General features: G+C 37.3%; 1 protein-coding gene across 2 annotated transcripts in view; it reads left to right on the top strand.

The window, feature by feature from the left end:
* The window catches only part of ETNK1 (ethanolamine kinase 1), a 35140-nt gene extending 27880 nt beyond the window's left edge, over positions 1-7260 (top strand). Inside the window, exons 8-9 of one of the 2 annotated variants that reach the window (XR_003927105.2) lie at positions 199-6574; positions 6615-7260. Coding sequence is in view for 1 of the 2 variants with exons in the window: in XM_030040365.2 (XP_029896225.1) it covers positions 199-271 (73 nt within the window). In the remaining variant the exon portion in view is untranslated. Of the gene's footprint in view, positions 1-198 lie in introns of both variants that reach the window. The other variant, XM_030040365.2, reaches the window with a different exon arrangement.
* The last annotated feature ends 7404 nt before the right edge of the window (positions 7261-14664 follow it).

The following is a 14664-nucleotide window of genomic DNA, read 5'->3' as shown; positions in this document are numbered from 1 at the left end:
AGTGGGGTGGTGGTGCTGAGGAAGTACCATAATATGGTTGCTCTGTTCTTAATTTCTTCCTTTGGCAGCTGCTAAAGGTCAATGTTGGAAACAGTGTACTGGGGCAGGTGGACTTTTGACTAGTCCCACCTAGCATGGCTGGTTTTGTACAAGGAGTTATCTGCTCTTAACTTGAAATCTCTCTCTTCCTTTGAATAGGTATGCAATTGTTCGGTTTAACCAGTATTTCAAAATGAAGCTGGAGGTCATGACACTAACTCTTCCTGAGTAATGAAGAGGAAGAAACTTACCAAGTGGATAGACAACCCCTGAATCTTTTCTGAGAATAGATACTGAAAAAAAGCTAAACATTTGTTGAAGTTCTGTAATGCTCACTTGGTGGTTCTTGCTTTATAAATAATGCCTCTAAACAGTCCTTCAATGTTAAATTTAATATGAAGATCATACGTACTGCTGTTGATATAAAACGGATTAGAAACTTGCTAAATCTATAAAAAGTTGTAGAAATGGCAATTTAATCCTTCTCTGTAATTTAACATATGTTGTATGTGAATTATTTATTACAAGTTTAACATGATTCCATTGCTGCTTTCATCATTTTTGTAAAAGTTGGGTGCAGACAGTGAAGTTGTTCCAAAGGATTTGTTTAAACAACTTATTTTATTGAAGTTGCATTAACTTATATTAAAGAAAACATGGTCAGAGAATATTAATGTTTTAGATGTATACAAGCAAAATGAGTGATAATAGACTTGTGAGATCACCACTGTGGTGTAACCAGGGAAAAAGATTAGGATTATCTTTATTTTTTTCCCTCTTAAAAAAAAAAAAAAAAAAAAAAAGTAGCTTTCCATATGATGGTACTTTTCTTTCGTATAAGAATCAACCAGCTTGCTGAAATGATAAATAACATTTTGATTTTTCCTTCTTGATGCATTAAGCTGTAGAAATGCGAAAGTTCTGTTGGCCATCAGATTCTTTGAGGATACGTACCATCATAGTGTTAGATGGACAAGGTACCATCTCTAACTTCTGTGTGGGAAAGCTGCTTGTTTATTAAGTGTACTTTTAAAGCAAAAGAGCCCTATTCAAAAACTATATTCCATTTTGAACCTTGATTCTAAATTTGAACACTATTCTGGTGTCTATATTTGATGTGCTTCAGCAGTATCTAGCGGAATGGACTATTGAACTGAAGATTAGTGAACAGAGATTCTGTTGCACTGGGGAGCAGACACTTAGGTTTACAGTTCGTATATTGTTGACATCTTTCTGCTTTGTCATCTTCTAACCTTGGATTCTAGTCTTAAATGCTTGGTCCTGTAGTTGCAGATTCTGGTATGTCTGGGTTTTTTTGTTTTGTATTTTTGGGTTTTTTGTTTGTTTGTTTTTTCTGTGGCAGCGAATTACTTTTCAAAGTCTCTAGTTTGAAGGATAATATGGAAAAGTATATGACTTGAACAATGGGGCTTTGATCGTCACACACGTTTTCTTTTCTTAAAGCTATGATACCAAGAATGGTCTGGATTACAAAATGTGAATTGAAAAGAAAATGTTTACTTAAACAATGTATAATTTCGTGTGGAAAAGAGGCTTTAAATCTGGAAGGGGGGGGGGGGGGGGGGTGGGAGGAGGAGAAACCCACAACAGACAAATAAAACCCAACAATGCAGTGTGGAGTTGGGCAGGCATGTACTCAACTCTGACTATACTCTGAAAAACTTTGCACTTTGGTCACATAAGTGCCCACATGTACAAAGTCTGTGTGTGTGCATATACACGTGCAAACACAAACTTACCTGAAGAGTAAATATTGTGGGGAGTCTGTTGTACAGACTCCAGCAAAGATATTTATTCAAAATTGCTTTATGGCACACTGCTCTGTGTATATATGTGTATATGTGTATACACACATGCATACATATATATACATATGTGCTTTACAAAAGCTTGGATTGATTCAGGACAAAGAAAATTGATGTGAATGAAAAATTTTCACATTGAAAGACCATTTTGAATGGCATTCTGTTATTTTACAAAAGCAAGGTTTGGGATTTTTTTTCCTCTTGTTTATATTCATCTCTCTTTCCAATTTTTTTTTTTTTATTTCCTTCAGTCAAAACCTTAAAAATCCTAATACAAATGAGAGAACTGGGATTTTTTTCTAACTTGAAGTTAGGTAACCATTTTCATTAGCATTTGTTAGCTGGAGGCTACTAAACTGGACAAATTTTCATGGTAGTTAAATAGAAACAAATAGCTAAAATAGACATTTATGTTTTCCTTTGTAGCAGTTATCAAGGATGTTGCTAGAGCTCATGAAAGCACTGAAGACTTTAATCTTCTGTACTTTCTCCCTGTTGACGTTATTGACGTATGTTGAATAATACCTTGCTGTCTTGGTAGTAGTCCCTTTAAGTTCAGCAAGATTTGCTTGGAAGTAAGAGTGATAAAGATTTTTGAACTCTTACTACTATTTTCTTCAAGTGGTGGCTTTATTTCTGGCAGTGTTGCTTTGTATCTGTGAAATATTTGAAAAAGGCTGTGAAGTTCACTTGGTCTTGGGAAATCTAACACTTGACATCCTAACTTTTCCAACAGTTGGCAAAACACATTCCCTTTTCAGGTACCAGTACTATTTAAGTTTGGAGTTAGTGTATTTTTTACAGTAGTATTTTTGTTTGTATAGCTCAAGTAGCAATAACTGTAGGAGCGGAAGCTTGCTTCTGCAGAACCAAAGCTCTTCATGAGTGCAGCTCAATCTCATTCTTGTGGAGTGAAGTTCCACTGAATCCCATAAAAGCACTTTGAAGCAGATAGTAAATACTGCAAGCTTTTCCTGAGCCACTTTGAAGAAGCACAAGGATCATCACAGGTTGCAGTGGTTGACTTTGCAGTACTGGTAGAGGCTCTCATTTTGCATGTTGAAGTTGATTTTACACACTGAAATGCTGCTTTGCATCAGCTTTCTTTCAAGACAAGTGCAGATTAAAACAATTCTTGATAAGTTCCGAGGAAATACTGTAAAACATTTTCCAAAATGAAATGCCAGTTACCTTGAGCCTTGTTCCACATCGTTTGAGCCAGTAGCACTCAGATATTCTCACTTGCTAAGGAATATCTACAGATGTGTTAAGCTTGAAGTAGTAGTTTGCAATAGCATTGCAGATTATAAGGTAGCTTGAAACTGTGAATACAGGACCTTCTGAATGTAAATTAGGTACTAGAGCACCGAACTAGAGAACATGTACTTGTTTCAATTAATTTATCTCAGTCTCTTTAATAGAAATGTTAAGATACTTGAAGGAGGACAGAAAATGACTGAGCTCTAGAAACATCCTGTAGTAGTTTTGACTGTGACTTGCCAAGAAGATATTCTGTTGCCTTTATGTTAAGCTAAGGGCACGAATGCCAAAATTAATAATTCTTACTGTAGTTAAACCTATATTGTAAATATGAAGAGAATTATTAGTAAGGGCATTCTTGCGTAAATAGCATCAAGTCAATAGACCATAGTGGCCTGGTTGCTTTTGTAAAGCAGAATAGTGTGAATTTTTTTCTTCTCATTTCTGCAGTCAGATCTGGCTAATCCATGCCTAATTTCTTAGGTCACCTAAGCATTACAGATTTCTGAATGATAACTAGTCTCTTGTCACATAATTTTAAATTCCTTCGTTTACACTTTTGGTTTGCATTTTAAAAAGGACTTACCAAATTTGCATTAACCAGGTCTGACTGTATATGTATATACAACAGTGTAAATAACCATTTGTAAATTAGTGTGAATTGTACTGTATCTTGCATTTATGGACTCGTGTATTGCATTGTATTCTCTCCGATTTTGTAGAAATTTTGATGTAAAGAAGAAATCTTAACTCTGTGTGCGGACTTCTTTTGTTAAATTGACCTGTAACAGAGCATAATAGTTTTTTGTTAAGGTATCCATTTATAGCCTTGAGTGTCTGGTGTCTTTTTTTCCCCGTTAGCTTTTCTGACATCTTGCTCTTGGGAATGATGCTGGGAATAAAGGAATTCGTACAGAACTAAGATGAAGAGAAAGTCTATTCTAATAATAGGGCAAACTGTGTCGGAGGTACATGTAGTACCTGTGGAATAGGGAAAGCTGTTAAAATTGTTTAAACTTCTAAAAATTTCCTATACGTTCTCAAATGCTGGTGACTTCTAAACATAAGCATGTTGAATTGAAGTACTCTTAAAGTGTGCGCTCCCATGGTTACAGCAATTGAGTTAGTTGTGATAGAAGTCCCCCAACTTAAATGTTTTTGGTTAATATAGCCTTATAATAGGATTAGTTGCTAACTTGTAAATGTTCATAATAAATGCCCAAATCACTAAAATAGTTCTACCAGTCATTTTCCTCAACACTAGAACTATTGGTAGCCCCTTTAGACTATTTGAAACTTAACTGAGGTATTTCCCCTGTGTGCCATTCCCTCCCCCTCCTCCCTGTGTCCACAACCCTACTTCATTAGGGGAAACATGAGTATAGAAGTTTCCTTTCCATGCTTAATCATCACTATTTCCTTTTGGACTAAAATTGTGTTCTATTTAGTCAGTACATGACTTCTCATCAGAATTTTTTTGTGTAGGAATTCCCTTTCTGAAGAGGCCTTTAATCTTGGAAGCACAGACATAATGAAGCATAGTTTTCCCAAATGCCTGACTGTTTCATTACTGTTGCCTTTCACTGTCTGTTTTGAACTCCATAGTGTCCTTCAAGATGTTAGTTTATTCTTGTCACTGCTGTGTTTAATAACTCTGCTGGAAAATACTGGTGTGTAAATCTCATTGTCCATCTGACAAATTGATCTTGATACAGTTTGTAGATCCTGTCAGCTTTACCTGCTCTGGATGAAAGGTATGCATGCTTATCAGTGTTGACATGTTATGTTACTAGGGTCCTGGGAAGTGAGTTTATCAAAGAAGTGTTAGTCAAGAGGAGGGATGGGCTCATTGAATATAACTAAAGGGAAATAATTCACATGGAAACTTGGGCTTTTAATGTAGCAAGGTATCGGATATGCTTATTTACTTGCATGGTTTAAGGACAAGAGTGAATAGTAGAAGGTAAAGTTTGTTTCGAAATGAAGTTCAGATTTTTTAACAGCCTTTGGCAGCTAACAAAAGCTTACAAAAATATTCTTTTGTTACTCCTACCAGAAGAAATCTTAAAACAAATGTAGGTAACTTTCTGATTAAACAGAACTTTGTTCTATAACCCGGGGGAATATAATCTCTTGCTTGGTGTAGTCCTTCCTCTAATTCGCAGAGGAGGTTGACCACATCTTACCTGTCTGTGTTTGAGGTGGCTGTCTATTTTTGCTTTGTTTTAATGTTTTTGTGTTGTTTACTGTGTTCTTGGATGCCTTCTGAGGTGTGCTATATTACTAAACTACTGGAATTGGCTACCGTCTCCTATCATCTCTTCCACACCTGGCAGGTTGTAATTATAGTATTAGAACACAAAGCATTTGAGCAAACCTTGAGGTCATGCAAGGCTGATGTTGAGCAGTCTTGCAGCTGATTCTTCCCCCCTCCTTTTTTTTTTTTTTTTTATTACTGTGGGCTGCAAGCTGATTGTTTTCATTAGTTGTGAAAGATGGGAAAAGCCATGACCTTTGGTATTGTGCAAGGTAGGTGTTCTGTTAGCCAACTGCACAACTTTTAAGGGGCTCTCAGCAGTGAGAAACCACACAAATCCAGTTGGGACATGTTGGAAGAAACCAAACTTTGTGGCTTATAGACCTCTGGAATGGAAAGGAAAATGTGTGAAATGTTTGCATGTGCCACGTGTATGGAGGTGCTCCATCTAAGTGATGTGGTGAGACACTGGAAAAAGCATTGGTTTGAATTTTTCTTTAAAGTGACTTTTCCAGTTGGTCTGATCTGTAGAGATTAAGTTCCTGTGATTTGGAAACCAGTCAACCTGGGTGGAGAGAAGGAAGAAATGTTCCAAAAGGTTATTAAAAAAAATCCCTATGGTGTTGATCAATTTGCAACACTTAAGTGTGTGTTGGGCTTTTCTGTGTATTTAATAGTGTAGGTGGTGGTCTGCATGAGATTATTTTATTAAAGGGTTTTATTATTATTGTGAAATGTCAGAAAACTGACTGAAATGGCCCTGAAGCCTGTTACGATCTTGGAACTGGCCAGACTTCACCAGTTGACCAAACTTCTGGTTCAAGGTTTTACATTAGCTGTTTCTGTAGCCTTCTAAAATAGTTGAGCTCCTGTCTCTGGTTGCCTATGGTGTGCAACTTAATTCATGGACTTCCCAAATATGTTTGATTTGATATTTATAGAGAGATGACACAGAGAAAACTTGGTGGAAATTAAAAGTTGTGTGAATGTTTAGAAAGCAAACAAGTTACTTGAAATCTAATAAACTTTGAAAATAAATGCTGAAATAGCTTCAGGTACTGCACCAGCCTATTTTTGTTGTATTGCAACTGTGTTTTTTCTATGTTAAGTGGGTTTTTTGTTTTTTTTCCCCACATAGAGATCCATTCAAAACACAAGATAAGAGACTATGGAAGAGAAACATAAAAATGTCGTATAGAATGCCATAAAATGCAATGCAAACTGGAAAAAAGTATATGTTTCTAAGCTTTTGGTAGTAGTAATTCTTAAGTGTTATTAAAAAAAATGGTAGGTGTCAAGTCTTCAGTGTGTGAAAGTTTGGTTTTTTTTTTTTTTGTAGAAATGTTCTTTTTAACATTTTGTATCTCAGATGCAGTCTGTGGTAGTTAATAATGCTGCTTTGTACACAAGTGCTTTGAATAGTCTCAGCACCGAGAATGTATCCAATCTTTCTCTATCTCAAGCCTCTTAATCCAGCTATCTAAAAACCTTTAAATACTTGCAGAAACAGGGCCATAGCATATTAGGGATATATTCCGTTTTGTGTCATTTTTTTGTTACTGCTTATTTTTCAGTGCTCTTTTAAACAAGAGTCCATTTATGTCCTGTGAATAAAATAAGCTCAATTTACAAATAAGCTTTTGTCATCTTCCAGCACTGTCACCCCCCAAAAAGGTCCCCATGACCCTTCTTGTGTGTTGTGGAGTTTAGATGCATCATTTATCCATTAGAGTGAATTGTATTTCTTTTGAACTAAATGTTATTGAAGCTATTATAAGGCCTTCTACCACTGATTAAATGAAGTAATGTACCTTTCAAAGAGATTTATATTGTGTAAATAATTTCAAACTGCAACAATAAAGTTTGTTTCTAATGGCACTGTTAGCATATATTGTGATGATTTTGCTTTCCCCAGGTTTGAAAGCACCTGATATGGAATACTTCAGAGTTCTTAAAGGCTTTTGACTTGTGTTCAAATGTATACCTCTTTCTGGGATTAACAACCCAGCTAAAAATAAATACTTTGAGCCAGTATTTGGCTTGCACAAAGTTAAGTCTTCTAACAGTTTTGCGTATTAAATAGGCTTGGTCATTGACCACTGAAATGTCACATCTGGGAGGCAGGAATTAGATGGAACATGGCTGTCAGGAGGGATCACTACCATTGAGGAAATGGAGGAAAGCATGTGAAGTTTGGCTGCTCTGAAGTTTAATTTGTGCACAATAAAGGCCATGTTAACTACGGGGGACCTATTTTATAGGCTGATCCATGACGCTGAGGAAAGGCTTTGCATCCAGTGCTAGTGGCACAATGTTAAATACTTGCTTGGGGGTTAACTGGAATGTTTTGATGTACATCAACAAAACTCTGCTTCCTTCATCGTGACTGTGCACCCTAAAGAGAACGATTTCACCATGATACAGATTTTATGTGGGCTTGAGTTAACCCTGTGCAGTTGCCCGCAGTGAATTTGAGGAAAACATTCCTTGGGCCAAAATCCGTGCCCTGCCATCCGTGTCACTGAAAATGGGCATTTCCTGCATATACCAAATACAAAATTTTGGTCTTGTTCATAGTGGGCTTGATTAAGGTGTTATCAGAGTTTGTGTATGTGTAGTAAGGGACAGGCAACAAGCAAATAAAGCAAAACCTTAAAAGTTCTGTTGAGTGCAAAAGTAGAGTAACCTTTAGACTATGAAAAAGCATTGACCCAGCATTGTAGGACTCTGGAGACTTGAGCCTGTATGTCTTTGCTGAAGTAGGTTTTTGTATGTATTTCCTTCTTAATTTGCAAGGCCTCCACCTTTTAACTCTGTTTTCTGGAAGTGTAATGATCACAGAGTGATTCTCTATATGCACAACTTTGGTAGCTCATGATTCTCAAAACACTCTGTTGCTGGCTCTTGACCTAAACACGGGGCCTATTTCCATGGAGCTTTTTGCTGCTGAAGTACTACTACTACAGAATGGGTGAGTTGAATTGTTTTTCAATTTAATAGAAAATATTCAGACTATGACTGGTTATCTAGGGTTACTCACCCCTACTGAACTGCTGCTGCTTAGAGCCAAGAGATGGTGTTTCTCTGGCGTCCACTGCCCAAATCCTCAGAACTTTCCACAGAGCTAAGTTGTGGCTATTCTTTGTTCACTGTTGTAATTGCAGCGAAAAGGAGATCTCCTGTGCTGGTGAAATAATATGTTGTAACATGGGATCTTTCTTTTCTTCCCTGGGTGAAAATCCTTCATTTACAACTTGGCCAGAAAATAGAGCAAGCTCTTACTGAGCTAGAAGTTGTTCGTGGGAAGTAAGGAAGAGGTTTTTTTGAGGCTACCCCAGAAAATATGGTCCTGAATAGGTTATTTATTTTCCTCAAGATAGAGTAAATGAGAGACATAAAATAGGAGGGAGAACAATGGCATGTGTAGTGGACTCCAATACATAATGTATTGAAATGTCAACTATATAAAATGTGCATTTCTAGGAGTTTCCCTGAGTGAATTCAAAATAGCACATTTACCCTTAATAACAATAGAAAGCTGATTCATGTTATATAGGATGTTTACAGGCTAATAGATACATAAAATAGAAGGCTTTATTTCCATTAGCACTGCAGAGTCAAGCTGTAGTGAGAGTGCACTGGAATCTCTTATGCACACCCACAGGTGTGCACTGCGGACAGTTCTCTTTCGGAATTGGCACTTGCCACTGAACAGGTAGAGAAGGCTTTTTTTTTTAAAGCCCCACAGTGTGCTTTGATTGCTGACATGTAGCGGCAAAAACATTTCTTTCATCAGGAACTGGCTTTGAGACAGGAGTGCGAACGTCTTGTCACACACTCTTTTGGAAGCCTTCCTTGAGACTCCAGACGTAAGCTGCTTCCGATTCCCTGTTAATATTCCCTACAATTAATCTGCAGTTCATCCTTATCCTGGTCTCTTGCTCCGCTATTTAGAAGCAAGCTGCTCATCTGGTTTTTAAACTTCTAGGAGTGTGAAAGGAGCAATACATAAAATTGTTCAAATAATAGCAGTCACGTGAGAGGCCGAAGGTGGTGTCTACTGCAAATGACTGACTGAGGCAAGTCAGAAGCATGGCTCGTTATTGTCGTTAATTTCTGTTGATACCTTTATTTCTCTGTGCCCTGGGAAATCGAGTGGGATGACAGACTCCAGCACTTACCCGCAGGTGGCAATGGAGCTGCAGACTGTGTCTCATTGTTGAAGAAGCTTTTTCAAGACAGCTTATTTTTGTAGTACTGCGTGTCATACATTGAGTTAAACAGGGAAAAGGGTATTCTTTTATCTCTCAATGAGTTGCAGCCAAGATCTGTAATTGCCTTGCTCTTAATGTTGCATAACTGTTAGCAAGACTCAAGCCAAGCATTAATGAATTTCATCAGAACTTCATTTTTTTAATGAGCATCATTAATCGTTAGTCATGCGTGCTACAACCTACACTTCTCTAAAGTGGGGGTTTGCCAATCGTGTTGCACTATAAAAACAGCAGCATGTTTTCCCCAGATTTTCTCAGTAAAATAGCAACAAGAAAAGACCATGGAGGGAGTGATCAAAACCCCCTTGTTTATTTGACCTTTTAAATACTTAAGATGCTCTCTGAAAGTTGGTCTGAAGCTTCAGCTTGTAAGCAGCTGCTGCCCCACTTTTCTCTGGGCTGTGGTAATACTGTGAGAGCTCTTGTGGGAGCTGGTGGGGACTGAAATGGGTCTCACCTACCAAACTTGAGTTGCTCCAAGGTACAGCGTTGATCTGGCCTCTTAAGATGGACTCACTGGGCTTCCTCTGTCTCTTGTTACAAAAATCGGTTAAGCTTTTAAGGTAAAACTTACTTTCAGGCTTGGAAAAATGATGACTAGTGATCTACTGGCTAGTCTTTACTCCTTTGGATTGTGCAACTGGATGTGTCTAAAAGCTAGGGAAGGAGGATCGGGTTCCTGACTGTCCCGGTGCGCTTGTCCAGATTTAGCAATTCTGGTAACTAGTCAGTGGTGATGTTTTATCTGCACTGAACTGTCTTGCAGCTTGTTCATACTTCCTCTGTATAAAAGTGGAGCTGACTAACTTGCAGAGGTGGATGAATTAAGTTGTCACACAGGTGTCAGACTGGTAGAATTTTACAAGAAACAAAAGCTTTTCCCTGTTGTGTGTACTAGAAATGCACGATGACTCATAACTCTGGCCCAAATAGTGCAGTCTCTCACTGCAGATGCTGATTAGTACCAGGATTTCAAAAGCAGGTCAAAACAAACAAAACTAATCAAATTGTGTCTAATAATGCTGCGCAACAATGAAAAAGTATTTTCTGTATCTTATGCACTAAACCAAGAAAATGCTTTACCCTAATCTTAATATATGTGAATAGTAATGTTTGTGGTTAAAACGGAGTCATTGTCTAAGGTAGTGGTATATAGAGGGAAGGGTAAAAGAAGGGATCTTCATTTGCAGGGATCAGAAGGAAGAGTGTGCCTCTCTGAGAGGCGAAGATAGCACCATGGAGGAGAAAGATGAGGGAAGGATTATGGGAAAAGAATGGAAAAAAGAGTGATTAATGAAAAGGTGTACTGACACGGTAGGCAAGTGGGGGGCTAAAAAATGGAGGCATGAAATAAAGGGAGCACCCAAGATGAGGAGAAGATGTTGAATAGAGAGGCAAGAATATATTGGAGGTTTGCTGCAAATAATCAGCTTGCAGCTGAGAAAAAAATGGAGGCCTCCTTATGAAGGTGTTATAGTTCATTTACTTTGTTTCTCTGGCATGTATTGTCAAAAGCAATAGTGAATTGGGGATATTTTTGTTTGAATGTCTAATTGGAGATCCAGCAGTGTTCAAGGCAGTTTGCTACAGTGTCCCAAAACCAGGTCTACTTGCAAGTTCTGAGCTTCATGTTTTGGAAGTGTATTTATTGATTAGAGGTAGGGTTCATTTCAACTGCTTAGGACTTGATAGGCAAAAAAAATGAGAGGAAAAAATATAAAATGCATGGAGGAGATAGTTCTCCAGTGTGCGTGCACATTTAGTCCCAGAACTACTCTTTGAATAAAACTCAACTGCTGCTATTTGTGTTGTGCTAACATGAATCTGAAGATCTGTGCCCAAACGTTACCTAGCCCAGCTGATTATGCAGAAGTTTGAGAAGGAAATAGAAAGGCAAAAAGTAACCTCATAGGTCACCTCAAATAAAGCAAGAATATTTGGGATAAAAGAGTTTCTCTCAATATTTATCTGTTTTTGGCTTGAGGTGCAGTGTAGCATTGCAGAATTCCTCCTAGCCTATTTTCTATGGCTAAGACTAGCAGAATGTGCTGCAGTTGGCTTTATGTATTGTGAATCAGAAAGACAGAGATTTTAATAAGTTGCTGGTTATTACCTGTTCCGGGGGGGGGGTGGGGTGGCGAGAGAGCTGTAATTATTACCTCTTACTTTGTATAACCTGGTCCTCAGCGAGGGAGGCCAGTGAAAACTGGCACGGGGAGATGGCTGAGAAATTCAGCTTGTAAGAAATTAATACATGGATTGCATCAATGAATTGGTGAGATGGAGGCTACTGAGATCACTTCATGCCAAGGTTTTGAAAGTTGTGTCATTCAGTATCCTGATTTATGGCTGCTTCACTTGAGAAGTACATGCTTGTGTTAGGATATTGCAGGTGGAGAATAACTCTGAGTGGCAAAAATAAGTGATATTTTAAACTTTGCCACTGGGTAATGTTATTGTTGCTATGTTATGTTTCATAATGCTGGACCAAATGGGGTACTACTGCTGCTTCAAATCTTCCTTTGGGCTGTGAACAAATATACATATTAACAGGTGGGCTGACTAGCAGGAACACGCGTATCTGTCTGAGCAACTGCTTCAGTTTAATATCTTGCTCTGCTACTGACCTATTAACTAACCTGATTTGGGCCAATCTTGGTTTCTCTATTTCTCTTTTTCTGCTGTATTTTGCGTGTTTAGATTGCCGAAGTCCTAGATTTGTCTTAGGTACTGATAAACAATGGCAAGAGCCCCCTGTGTCAGACACAAAAACAGCTGCTACTGTCACAATTAAAACAAGCAAATCCCTTTATTTATACATAATTCTCTATAAGAAAGTTAATACAACCAATGTAAACTTAATATAGTTATAAATATATTAAATATTATTATAAATATATTAAATATTATTAAACCTATTAATATATTATCAAAGAATATACATTATTCTGTATGCTACATTGTGTCTGTTACTATGTATTACATTCTATATATTGTATAATGTGTTATCATAACATGTAATTAAATTCATTAAAAACCATCTTACTCTAGAAGCAAAATAAAGATTTCTAACACTGAAAGGCATGATTAGATTTTGAGAGCTGAAAATACCAGAAGCTGATACATGATTTTCTATGATTGTATCAGTTATTAGACTTAGTTGTGAACTATGTTCTAGTAAAAACATCAGTCCTAACCAGTATCTATCATGTGTACATTAAATGGAGAAAAAAACCAGCTGGCTGGCAAATATAATTTCCTTGCCATGGGAAATGATCTGAAATTGCAAAATGTTATCTTACTGTCATATTGTTCTGCGAAGAAACACATGGCATAAAATAATTCCATTCCTTCAAATAATTCAATGTTTTATTTAAATATATAATATTCAAGTCCTGTATGGCAGATAATAACTCTGAGTTGCACTTCCTAACTGTTGACTATATTTTTTAAATAGAGCAATAGAAGAACAAACATTATCTATGCTACAAATGAGCTGACATCCAAAACTGTTTTGCTTTTTACTTTGTGTGTAAATATACACACACAAGGGAAGTGACAGTCTTCTGCCCAAGGACCTTAAAATAGAAATAAAAGTAGAGGAAGGTCGTATTCCCATTTTACCAGTAGAAAAGAACATAATAGAAATATAAATTACAAACCTAGCTTCACACAATGAGTTTTGTAGCATGAACAGGAATTAAACACAGATACTAAATTGATCAAGCTTTTCAAATATATCTTTTTCTGAGAAAATGGTGCTCACTGAGAATGAAATGTTTATACAATTATGTTCTGTTTGCTGAAAATTTCCTGAGATCTTGGGCAATGTATGAAGCATGAAGTAAGCTTTGAATTGGGAAGGAAAGCAAGTATCTCTCTTGCATCTGCGTGAGTCTCCCTGTCATCAGGGCAGTGATTCTAGATCGGCTCTCTTCTTCCTCCCCTAAAACAGAGGTTAAAAACTCAGTTTAATTAGAGTTAGTACCAAAATGTTGAAAGTTGGAAATGCTTTTGTGAAATTATGTCCGGGACAGTATTTTAAATCCAAACATCCACCTTCAGTGAGTGTTGAAAATGTTGATTATAAATTCATGATTTTCAGCATAATTTAAGATTCACTGACAATTTCCTGGCTATCTTCAGATAATCTACCATGTACAAATAATTAATGTGTAGAATCACATGCATTTTAAATGTAGTGGATATTAATAGAATGCTCTGATCTTTTCTGTAACTCAGGTTATATAAATTTTTTCCCCCTACAGCTAGGCTGAGCCAAAATAACTTGTGCCTTCAGTAAACCAGCCAATCTTCATTTAAAGAGAGCCCAAAATGGCAAGTTTGCTGCTTTGACAGGTACCATGTTCCTATGGTCAGACTCATCAGTAAAAACAGTTGCTTCATTTTTCCTCTGAACGTCTGCCTTAAATTCCTTTTTATAACTCTCTGCTTAAAAAAAGTGACCTTTTTATCTCATTTTTCCCCCATCACCTTTCAGTCTTCTTTCTGACAGGCAAAACAATGAAGCACACTAACTCCAGCTTATAAATACTTTCCTCATCGCACTTTTCCACGCTTACAGTTTTACACTGCTGATACCAGAGTGGGACATCATATTCCACTATTGGTCCACTCTTAGTATCCTACTTGTTTCTCCCCTGCTTTCATTTACTGCTTAGTTATTTATCGATTTAAAACTCATAGATCCCTTCCTGCCAAGGCAGAGTTGCCTTCAGGCAGCAGAGTTGGCATCTTTGTTCATGGGGCCAAGGTCTAGATTTTCCTGATTTAAAACGTGTGATGTTTGAGTCACCAGTCTCCCAAGGTGATCCCCATCACACTACGATGGCCCCGGCCACTCTGCCAAACTCCTTATTACCTCGAAATTTGTCAAAAGTGCTTTTATATTCATTTCAGGATCACAGATGGTAATATTAAACAGCACTGGGCCATAAACTGATCCCTTTCACCATATATCTGATGCACAGTAATAATTCACTGCTGA

This window comes from Aquila chrysaetos, chromosome 17, assembly GCF_900496995.4.
Source record: "Aquila chrysaetos chrysaetos chromosome 17, bAquChr1.4, whole genome shotgun sequence".
In the NCBI taxonomy this organism is placed as follows: Eukaryota; Metazoa; Chordata; class Aves; order Accipitriformes; family Accipitridae; genus Aquila; species Aquila chrysaetos.
Note: the sequence above shows the minus strand (reverse complement) of the source record. Positions and strands in the feature narration are given on the sequence as shown.